Genomic DNA, 12073 nt, shown 5'->3' on the forward strand with positions numbered 1-12073 from the left:
GCGGGAGGTCCACCGGAGCTGCGGGACCAGCGAAACCTCCGCAGTCACGTCTGCAAGAGGTCCCCCGGAGCCGTGGGACCGGCGACCGCCAGAGCGCGCCCCGCAGCGCGCCGCCCTGCTTGGGGCGGCGGGATTCCCAGAGCTGCCCCTGATCCTGGCCTTTGTGCGGTAGTGGGGAAGATGCCAGGATGACAACCACTGATAATGGTGAGGATGAGGACTAACACATCTGGGTTTTCCACAGGCAAAGGCGGCTCTAGGAGTAATGCAAATATTATGCATTCTGTATTGGTCTCTCTCTCCTTTAGCAGATTGCAGTGTGTGTATTGTTTGGTTTGTTAATAAAAGTAATTATAGAAAGAGCAGTATGTAATCTCTGTTGTGCACCATGGGGTCCCTCTTCTTTTGATAATATCTCCATTGTAGTTGACCTTGGGGGCCGAACTCTCAAAGATTAAAGTAGGTGTAAACCCTCACCTTGGGGTAGATCATTGGTTAAAGTAACCCAAAACTATAGTTAAGGCTACAATAGCCACTGTTTGCCTTTTCCAGATTTATGTTGTATGAGTTTGCTTGATATTTTTCTGTGTCTGAGTGACCTAGCTCTGATCTGTGTGCTTTCGATAGGGCATTAGGCTGGCTCATGTCCCCACACCTCTACCAACAAGCCTGTTTTAATGAGGACTGAGGGTACATAACACAGCCCACTTTCATCTTGTTGATGCTTCCCACCTGATTCAACGAGTGACCAAACCCTCTGTTCACAGATCTCAGAGAATTTGGTCATCCAAATACAGAAACCTGCAAAAGAAGTTGCATCTTACCAGACTGCCCTGTGGACACAGTTCTAACTAATCCTTCTGAACTATAAACTGTAGCTGCAGAAAGACATGGCCTGCAACTAGCAAGGTGATCATACTTATAGTGAGTTATTCAAAGATACGTGGAAGTTAGAAGGGCCAAATTCTGCTCTCAGTTACAGCAATCCAAGTTATGTGGTTGTAATTAAGCAGAAGTTGTCCTCCAAAATGCAGAATTCAATAGAAAAAAATAGTACTATAGATAATTATTTCTAATAGTACAGTCTGTTTCAATATGGGAGCAGCACTATTTAGGGGTAATAAACACACAAGTAAGTTCTCATAGAGCCAAGGCCAGGTTCTGTTTTGCAGATACAATTTGTATCAACAAATTTTTTCCCTGCAGCAATGAATTGCAGGTGTAAATCTGAGTAGGTGCATCACCAGCTGCCTGATGTACACTTACAATCTGATAGTTAGCCATGCAAAAATTCAGAGTGATCCAAAAGATTTGCAGCTGCAAGAAGTGGGGGCAAACTTGGTAGGCAGAAGTTGTGGTCCCAAGTTGGGCGCCCTTTTAAAAACTTTGGCCTTTAATATGTAGGTTTTGACACAGAGTTAATAAAATAAATCCTTTCCTGGATTGAAATGAACAGCTTTGAAATAGTGACTATGTTCTCTTTCAAATAAAATGCAATACATATGATCCACATTTTCTAAAGATAATCTTTCAGTCACGTAGCTCTCACTGAGAGCTCATATGTGAGGCATTGAAGGTAGAGGTTATGAAGCTGCCTAAAGCAATAAATATTTTGCAAGGAGACACCAGCAACCTGTACTCTTCTCGGGCTTACAAAATGAAAGTACATAAATACACAGAGTGTGTTAGAAGTGTGTGTAGAATTTCATACAGAGAACTAGAAAACAAACCTTGACTTTTCATTGATTTCCTCCACAGGCAAATAAAAATCCACTTCCCTACTTCATGCATGTTTGCAAATTTTGCCATAGGGACCAATACTTATTTTTTCTGTGCTAAGAGATAACTAATCCCACCAAACCAAAGCAAGCAAAGGAGGAGCAGATAGAAAAATACAGCATTTATGCATATTGGATGAAAGATCCATCACTTACACAGACTCTGGAGTATACCCAGCTCTCTCTGAGAGGGCCCAGTGAGGACTGGGACAGGGCTGTTTCCAGAGGTCTGCAAGTGACAGAAATCCACCAGTTAACTTATATAGAAGGCATCACACAGACCCTTCCAGCTGGATTCCATAGGCTGTGGATTTCTGAGTCCACGTCTGTGTGGTTTTTATAGGCAGTGGATCTTTGCAGTTGCTAGTAGTGATGTCCCTGCCATTCTCCTAGCCCACCACAAACAACCTCACTGTGAACTTCTGTTCAGTGGGCTCCAAGGAGCTTGGCTAAATGGTGGGCAGGAAACTGCAGATTCTTACTGGTAGCCTCTTCATAGACACACATCCTGAACAGAAGAACCATATGTCCTCATGCTCTTAGTTCATTTGGGGCCAATTTGTTTGGAGCCAGGCATGGCCTCTGCAGATCTGGGAGGGTTTCTCAGACTGAGGAAGAAAATATCAGAAAGGTAGTAGAATCTCCAGTTGCATGAGAAGATGATAAATTGATTCCCGCCACCCTCCAAGATGGGTAAATTAATGTATGTGCTTCACAGTGGAAGAACAGAGCTAAACACCACTTCTGCTTTCTGCATTATGTTGTCTCAATCAGAGAGCTAATTCTGGTTGTGGCATGGAGGGGGGCATTAAGCCTGCCAAAGACAGAAAGAAACAGGTGACATTTAGAAACTTGGGCAGGAACTTTCCAGATTATTTTGTCCCTGGTGACCTTGCCTTGCTTGTCAATGGTCTCTATATCTGTCTGCCGTATTGTGATGTAAATGTTGCAATCATATGAATAGAATTAAAGGCCAAATTGAAGCTGCCCCAATGAACTAGATGAACGAGACGACAGAGGAAGCCCCATACCTCTAAGTGTTCAGATACTACGATGGCCATCATGAAAACCTAAATAGGTAATTACACCCGTGCAAGAAAGTATTGATAATGGATCTGTACTCCCTCTTCGCATAAGGTTCACCTGCACCACCAGCGTGAGGGACCTAGACTAGAGGTTTTAGAAATATGTTCATACTGTTTATATTTAGTAACAATCTTGAATATTTGTTTATGGTTGCTTTGGTTAATGGTGTTATAAATTATGTAATAAGAGAAATGGGATCTGCCCCATTAAGAATAGGATGGGTACATGGTGAGTGAGCCCTTTCAGGGGCTGGAGTGTTGAGAGAGGGCACTGCTGCTGCTGCTGCTGCTGCTGCTGGTGAAAGATGAGGCTGGCTTGTAGCTGGGCACTGCTGTGGTCTCCATCTACAAGGAGCTCCTAAAGAAAAGGATTTGAATTCCTAGAATAAATAAAGGACGCCCTGAAATGCTGAGTCTTGTTTTAAGGGTATTCTGACAATATGGCCACGGAGCCGCACAACTAGTACCTAGAAGGTAGCAGTAGGTAGTGGGAGGAAGGGTACAATACACATCTGTGTTGAGGGGCAAAAATGGCTTTAAACCACCTTTGCATTTCCCCAGTCCTGAGGCCACCAGGTGCCTGTCCAGTCCAGTCGTGATCTTAAATAATTAAGCCATAGCAGCTTTAATGGAAGAGAATCCAGACCGCTATGCCTGCCTCTGCCTCACTCCTGCAGCCAATCTCAGCTAGACATTGGGAAAGCAAGGACACTGCACCATCTGAATCGGATACAAATGAGATACAGGTGTGTACGTCACTCAGAAACTGATGAAATAAATCAACTAAAAGCATTATATCTCCATTGTTGAGTGGCATACATGATGAACAGGAGCGATGATAGAATAGAACCTTGCAGATTCCTACAAGAAACAGGGACACTGTCTCTTGGAACAGGTAACAGAAAACAACCCTCTCAGAAAGGAAAGAATAGGCCCACACAAAGCTTTCTACCCCAGCTAGAGTCTTCAGACAAGTCAACAAATCCTCAAGGACAATGGTTTTGTTCCAAGGCTGCAGACAGATCTCAAACAAACAGCATGGACACCTGAACGTTGTCCCTTCCAAGGAGGAGATCATCAGCCCACAATTCTAGCTGCATCATGCCCAAGTCGGGAACCACACAGAATGGGATCAAATAGACTGGTCAAAAATGTTCTGATGGGAAAACATACTATCAAAACTGCAGGAAGGTGTCAATTTTGACAAAATTTTGTTTTGGAAAAGAACTGAATCTGGAAAATACATGGTATGATGGCCAAAACTTTCATGTAGGCCAGCAGTCAGACCGCATGGAGGATAATACATGTATGTAAGTTCCCACAAAAAACCCATGGGAGTGAATGTAGGGGGTGAAAATTTTACCCTATATTCCCTCATACCTCATGAGCCCAATTTGTCTCCCTTAGCCCCAAAACAACTGCCTTCTCTCCCCCCTAAAACCACCACCTTTTAACACAGGGGAGCAGGGTAAGGGGCTGACCCTGCTCCACGCAGCTCCCAGGAAGCAGCCAGCATGACCCCTCTCCGGCTCCTATGTAGTACGTGGAGGTGTGGCCAGGTGGGTCTGCGCGCTGCCCTGTCTGCAGGCGCCACCCCTGCAGCTCCCATTGGCCAAAGTTCCCGCCCAATGGGAGCTGCAGGAGTGGTGCCTGTGGACAGGGCAGTGCACAGAGCCACCTGGCCACGCCTTGGAGCCGGAGATGGGACATGCTTCTGGGAGCTGCTTGGGGTAAGCGCCACCAGAAGCCTGCACCCCTGACCCCCATGCCCCAATCCCCTGCCCCAGAACTGATCCCCCTCCCACCCTCCAAACCCCTCAGTCCCAGCCCAGAGCCCCCTCTTGTACCCCAAGCCCCTCAGCCCCACCCCAGAGCCAGCACTCTCAGCCAGCCACAGCCCTCACCCACCCCCATGCCCCAACAATCTGCCCCATCCCTGATCCCCCTCGGCCACAGCCCGGAGCACCCTCCTGCACCCCAGACCCCTCATCTCTGGCCTCACCCCAGAGCCCACACACCCCTCACTCACCCCCATGCCCCAACAATCTGCCCCATCCCTAATCCCCCTCGGCCACAGCCCAGAGCACCCTCCTGCACCCCAGACCCCTCATCTCTGGCCTCACCTCAGAGCCCACACACCCCTCCCCTATACCCCTGCTCCAGCCCTGATCCCCCTCCCACCCTCCAAACCCCTCAGTCGCAGCCTGGAACCCCCTCCTGCACCCCAAACCCTTCATCCCCAGCCTCACCCCAGAGCCCTCACCCCTACCCCCTCATCCCAACCCAGAGCCCCCTCCTACACCCTGAACTCCTCATTTCTGGCCCCAACCCAGAGCCCGCACCCCCAGCTGGAGCCCTCACCCCATCCCGCACCTCTACCCCCAATTTTGTGAGTGTTCATGGCCCACCATACAATTTCCATACAGCGAAGTTGCCCTCAGGCCAAAAAGTACGTCCACCCCATTTTAACACCTAATTTGATTGCAAGGAGAGTTTTGTGAAAACCGGGAAACTCTCCTAAGCACTGAAAGCAAGACCAGATGAAATATGAAACACTGACAAACTGCAAACAACAGGATAGTTAAAAAAAAAGTCAATAAAAACACCAGGCCAAGAAGAGAAGTGTATTAAGGGGTTTTAGTATCAACTGTGTCTTACAGATTTGTGCATCTTTCCCATGTTAATTTGATATTCCCTTGTTAATTTGATAAAAAAACAACTTGCTAGTATCTTCAGTTCAGATGTTTGATACTGCAGATACTGTATACAGACTTAACATATGACAGCCCATCCCTCAAGCACCAAAAGAGACTACTGGTAGAGAACATCTCAGCAACATTTTTATGTAATGGAAGGAAATTATATATATATATTAGGGAGAATGTGTGTTTGTGTGGGTGGGGGAAAATGTATATAATTATTGGGGAAAGAATTTCAATTCCAATAAGAATAATTTGTCTTGTGAAGTGTTGATTGGTATTATGTTACATTGCACCTTGTCACATAAGGTGACAAACTATATATACTAAACTATAAGAAGGCCAAATTCTCTACTGTGCAAATGGGTGCAGTTCTATTCACTTTTCTGCTCAGGTAAATGGATAACATTTCAGAAAATTGGGTCCTGTGTGTTTCTGAAAAAACAGTTAAAAAAAACAAAACAAGCTCCCTCCCTCCCCACTTTTGGTATTTTTACTTTTAAACCACTGTATGTTTCACTGACAATAAATATTGTATTGTGGGGTGAGTGATTAGCAGATCTCTTCTCACTTAATTATCCACACAGGACTATACTTGCCAGACAAAGAAGGGAGAGGGGCAATTTACTTTAATTGCAAATAAAAGGTATTTGAGGCCTGGCATATTTATATTCACTTAGGTGCTGCTGTAATGGATTGGATTTCAAAATAGTTTATGGGTCTGCCGCAAAGCTGTAGTTAAGATAGGAGAAAGAGGGGTTATGCTTGAGTGAGTGGGGGCAGCCGTCTCTCTGGGGCCTAGTGATAGGTGACAATTAAAGTAGGTGAACTTTTTAATGTTATTTTTCAAAACAGAAAATTAATTAGGTTATTTCATCAAATGAATCTGCTTGAAGCATGAAGCTCATGTGCTAGCTGCCAAGCCAAACAGAGAGAAAGTCGAACCCCTAGAGAGAAGACTGTGCTTGGAATGTTCCAGATACTAAGGAAGAAAACTTCTAACCTCAGAGGGAAGTTGTGCAGTTATTTCTCCATGAGGCTGACAGCTGAGGACAGAGGTGCCCCAGCCATGCCTCCTTTTTCTCTTGCTATGTCACCAACACATGTGGTCAAGAGGGCACTGGTATAGGACTGATTTTAATTACACAGAGTTCTCAGCCCAGATGGAACAGTGTTGCACTAGCCTCTCACTCATGGAGGACCAGCTCCAAGTGAGTCTGATGGTCACAGGTTAGGCACCAAAGGGCTCTGCCTGCATCGACCCCTTCACCTGTGCACCATCCTGTTGGGACTCCATGCAGAAAGGATTTTTCAGGAATGGAGCAATTTGTCCACACAATTTAATAACCCTCTACACTTAAGGATGACGCAGGCCAGAACTGGAGTGCACAGAGGCAGGGCTATATGAGGAAATTTTACACAACAACCTGCCTATGCTATTCATGATCCTACTCAGTATTTTTATTGGGACAGAGCAGCTATTTTATTCTTCTCAACTGACCACTTACCTTCTTTGATGGATATCATTGGATGCATTGTAGCACCACCTAGGGCATCCTCATGAGGCAGACCGCAGCAGGAAAGGCATGCTTGCCTCAGTTTCCCCTTTCAGAGTCCCCACTAATTCCATGAAAGCTTATCCTCTAGTCCTCCTGCCTCCAGCCCTAGGCTTCTGGCTTGGGAATGTCATCCAGAAAACCCCTCTTGCTGCTCTTCTTGCCTTCAGCCTTCTCTCAGTAACCACCTTCTACCTCTAGCACCTCTCATCTGCCCTTCCTCACCCTCACTCAGGCAGCTCTGAGTCACCAGATCCCCTCCTGTCTCTTCCTTTATAACCCCAGATGTTGCCCTGCCCTCTTCATTGACCAAGTGGGAGCACCTGTTCTGGCACAGGGGGGCTGGATCTACTTCATTTGCTGGGGCCAGCTCCCTCACCCTATTACAATGGGATTTTAAATACAGCTGGGAACAGTCACAAAATTTGCCAAAGAGGCACTCCATTTTGATTGAGATTCTCAGCAAGTTTTACTGATTCCAAAAGCTGTGCAGATAAGGCTGTCCCTCAAGTTACAACACAGCAGGCTACCAAAGCTTCAAGCATGCAGGCCTGCATTTTAATGGGATTCTTCAGTCATGCTCAGCTAACTCAGATTGACGGAACACAATTGAAAAATGTATCCTTTTTGACCATTAATACAAAGCCAAAGAGTTCACAAGAGATGATGCAATACAAATGCATTTTTCTTTGAAGGCCTGGTCACCTACAGTGCCTCCTAGTATACTGGGTCTGGTCTGTAGAAAATCGTCAAATAATTTTTTTGGAACACTTCTTCTTAGTAGTTATAGCTGCTCACTAGACTCAAAATCAAACATTACAGAGTACAACACACAATAGCCCAAAGAAGAATTAATCAACTTATAGACAGTAGCTGAAGTTGGCAAGACACCAAGTCAAAACAGACATCAGTGCTGGAAAGGAAATCAACAAGTTTTGCTAGTAGTTGTATTCAGTAAAACACCAATATTTAGCGCACCCCCTCCCCCAAAAAGAAGCTGTTTAGCTGTAATCATGAAGCCATTCAGCTTCCTCTTAGAGCCCTTCAGTACTGAGCAGAACTGCTGAGCATAAGAACATAAGAATGGCTGTACCGGGTCAGACCAAAGGTCCATCTAGCCCAGTATCCTGTCTACCAACAGTGGCCAATGCCAGGTGCCCCAGAGGGAGTGAACCTAACAGGCAATGATCAAGTGATCTCTCTCCTGCCATCCATCTCCATCCTCTGACAAACAGAGGCTAGGGACACCATTCCTTACCCATCCTGGCTAATAGCCATTTATGGACTTAACCACCATGAATTTATCCAGACACACATCTCCCAGCCCACTCGAAGTTTGTTATTTTTGATGGAAGGTAGCAGAATATGGGCAATGCAATGAGCCAGCTCATGGCTGGGGCAGTGGGGATGGGACAGAGCGCCCACCTCCTAACAGCAGAGTGAACATACTGGCAGTAAGCTTTTGGTTGACTCCTTCAACTAAAACAGAGATACTGATCCTCAGCCCCATCCAATTAGATCATCAGTCATCCCTGAACTAGACATAATTAAAATGACTGCCACTCCCCAAAAACAATTTAACCTAACTATGAAAACAACAAAACAAAGTCTTTCCCAGCCAGTTCTGCAATAAATTCATACCGATGTCACAAACTCCATCAGCATCTATTGGTTCTCCCTCTAACAGAAGCAACAACACGAGGCAAAACGTAGAAGAGTAACGTCAGTGAGAACAGAGTACCTTGCTGTAACTGGTTCAGCAGACTTTTTGCTTTGTTCAGGGTGGACAGGACCCCCCTCACCAGGCTTGTGTTAATGGTTTGGTTGGTCCTCCTTCCTCCCAGCTCAGTGCAGTAGAACTCCCCAGAGTGCATTGCCTCATGTGCCACTCACATCACTCTGCCTGTATGCCTGCTATCTTCTGCTGATGCACTCTGGGATAGCTGCCCAGATTTTCCCAGAATGCACTGACACAAGCAATGTTAGGCAGCACAGTAGATGTATTGCACAGAAAATGGTTGTGATGGCAGAAAGGCTGCTGTGTAGACACACACTGAACAATGTTACTTGTAACTTAAGGTCACTGGTTCAGCTAAATGCTTACATTAAAGATGGGGTTTTAGAATTCAGTTTCTAGTGGAATACTTGTGTTTACAAGTTCAGCATTCACTTTCTATGACTATTCCTAAACATTTACTTAAAATTTGCTCTTTTCATGTTTGTTTCCATAACACATAAGCATCCTTCCTTAGTGATGTGAACTGTGCTTGGTTGGGCCAAGTCAGATAAGACAAGACTTTCAAGCATGCAGCATCTTATGTGGTGTGGAAAGATCAGGGCTCGTCTCTCTCTCTTTCTAATTTACTTATTGGATCATTTTTCCTTTTTTTTTGTTTAAGATTAAAAATGAATTCATGTTAAAGAACCAGTTTCAGCTTTAGGGTTAATAGTGCATTTACACTGAAGTTACACCATGTGTGATTCTCATTTAGCCTGAGCTATACACCCCTGGAAGATTTGCCTGCTCAAATGCAGGTCAGATACTACACTTGATGTGCAGCAAACTACTTAGTAGTGTGTCTCAAGGGGATTTAAAGAGAAGGTATTTTATCATCAACTTATTTCTTTTATACAATAATTACTGATCTTGTGCCCAACCCTGTTTAAATCAATAGTTTTGTCAAGGCCTTTAATGGGAACAAGTTTGGGTATTTACTATACAGTCCAGAACAATTAAATAAAACTGCATGATGTTATGTGACTGAAAAAATAAAAACATAATTAATTCTATGATACAGTTAAAAAAGCAACAGGAAATCTATGGATAGAAACCATAATAAATCAACACTTTGGACTTAAGTTTAAACATTCACCCTCCTTTACTGTCCTTTGAAACTCCTCCACTAAGCACAGATCCTTTTAGTTACTCTCTTACTTCCTAAAGAGCCAATCTTTGACAAAAAAGTTATAATTCTATAAATTCTCAATTTAAATAATTTACTACATGATTAACTGTAATAGTCGGATTATGTAACTGCAATAAATCAGAGTCATGGCAGATAGGATTTTCTGTGCCAGTTTCATAAACTGTATTTCATTAAATAAACAGTTATAGAAGTTTCAGAGCCATGGTGAGTGAGGGGGGCGGAATAGGAGTTAGAGGCTTTCAACATCTTTTATTTTTAACATAGAAGTAAAAATTGTATAAATATTTTATATTAAAATTTTTCCTGGATCAAATCCAGCAGCTCTTACTGCGACAGACTCCTGCTGGATGCATTGGGCCTTTTGTCTGAGTTAGGGTTATCGGATTTGGCCCATAAGTATTAGACAATATATATAATTGCATAAATGACATTCCTAACAATTAAAGGTTTTAATGATGGTAATGCTGCACTTTCATGCTCAAGAGCTGGCAAGGAGGAACTCTGTTTACATGTGTTATTGTATATTGTTGCATACTTCTGGGTAACTGTGTGAACAGTGTCATAGATTAAACTGGAATTATCTTCTTGGGGCACCTTAATAATTGCCTGCCCCGATCATCCTCCTCCAGCTAACTTTGTACACACAGACACTCTCTGTATGCTGGTTTGTAAAATGCAAACCTACCTAATAAACAGAAGCTGAAGACAAAACCCTCCCTCGCCTGCACCATATGGAATAAAGGACATAGCACTCAGATATTATTCTCCACATATAGTTAAAATGATATCCTGCCTCCATCCACTACTCCAGCGGTTCTCAAACTTTATTGCACCGCGATCCCCTCGTGAAAACAAAAATTACTACACGACTCCAGGAGGGGGGGGGGGACCAAAGCCTGAGCCCACATGAGCCCTGCTGCCCTGAGCAGGGGTGGGGGGAGAAGCCCAAGCCCAGAGGCTTCAGCCCTGGGTGAGAGGCCTGTAATCTGAGTCCTGTCACTCGGGGCTGAAGCCGAAGCCTGAGCTCCACCACCCAAGCTGGTGGGACTCAGGCTTCGGCCCTGGGCAGTGGGGCTCGGGCTTTGGCTTTGGCCTTGGCCCCAGCAAGTTTAACACCAGCCCTTGCGACCCCATTTTAATGGGTCCGTAACCCACTTTGGGGTCCTGACCCACAGTTTGAGAACTGCTGCAACGACTCCATTATGCATTGATACCTTGTGGTATCCCATTAATTATCTCAATATTGGTCAGAGAATCCAAATTCCAGACGTAGACCAAAGATCAATTTTGTCCACATCCGCCAGTTCTAGTGCAGTTCTCCTACTAGTGAATGGGAAATAAAATGGGTTAACAATCGGGGGCAGAGTCAAGGTTGGTGTCCATCGTTCACTAAGTCTTTCCAGACTTTCTTACATACGTTCTTTACTATTGACATAATGTTCTAATTTCCTGCCTTTCAAATATTTGCATTATTATAACTACAACCTACAACCAATGGTATTTTGAAGTGCACTTATGGTCAGAATAATGGTTAAGTATAAATCCTAAATTCATGATCAACAGATCTGGTCCACGGACAGTGTGCATTCAGAGTCGTGCTCCTTACTTTACTAACTTTTAGCCCTGCAGAGCCAATAAAACTATGGGACAGTGCGCTAGATGCTCTTCCGGCTCAAGCATCAGTTACAGAATTGTTAAGCAAGTTCTGACTGCTGAATGTTTTCCGCCCATGTTAACACACCAACCAGAAATAATCCAGTTTGGATTCTCTAATCCCAGGTGCAGTTTGCAGGGCTGGCAGTTAGAAAACAAACAGACAATCTTTGTACTTGTGAACTGAGGAAATTTGATATAGAAACAGAATCATTGTGTGACAATGAAAGTGGAAACCTATGAAGACATTTTTGCAGTCACTTTTCTCTATTTACAGCATCTTAACTCTTCAGACAGTTTTGTATGGCAATTTTTTAAAGTAATTTTGGTAGAGATTGGGCCTGATGCAATGCCTCGAGAAGTCAATGAGAATCT

General features: G+C 44.3%; 1 protein-coding gene across 4 annotated transcripts in view; it reads right to left on the reverse strand.

The window, feature by feature from the left end:
- DLK1 (delta like non-canonical Notch ligand 1) overlaps positions 1-8949 on the reverse strand; it is a 71944-nt gene extending 62995 nt beyond the window's left edge. For 3 of the 4 annotated variants that reach the window (XM_045015666.1, XM_045015670.1, XM_045015668.1), the window contains exon 1: positions 7071-7349. Coding sequence is in view for 1 of the 4 variants with exons in the window: in XM_045015670.1 (XP_044871605.1) it covers positions 7071-7098 (28 nt within the window). In the remaining 3 variants the exon portion in view is untranslated. Of the gene's footprint in view, positions 1-7070; positions 7350-8859 lie in introns of those variants that run through there. The other variant, XM_045015667.1, reaches the window with a different exon arrangement.
- Positions 8950-12073: the final 3124 nt, after the last annotated feature.

This window comes from Mauremys mutica, chromosome 4 (genome assembly GCF_020497125.1).
Source record: "Mauremys mutica isolate MM-2020 ecotype Southern chromosome 4, ASM2049712v1, whole genome shotgun sequence".
Lineage (NCBI taxonomy): Eukaryota > Metazoa > Chordata > Testudines > Geoemydidae > Mauremys > Mauremys mutica.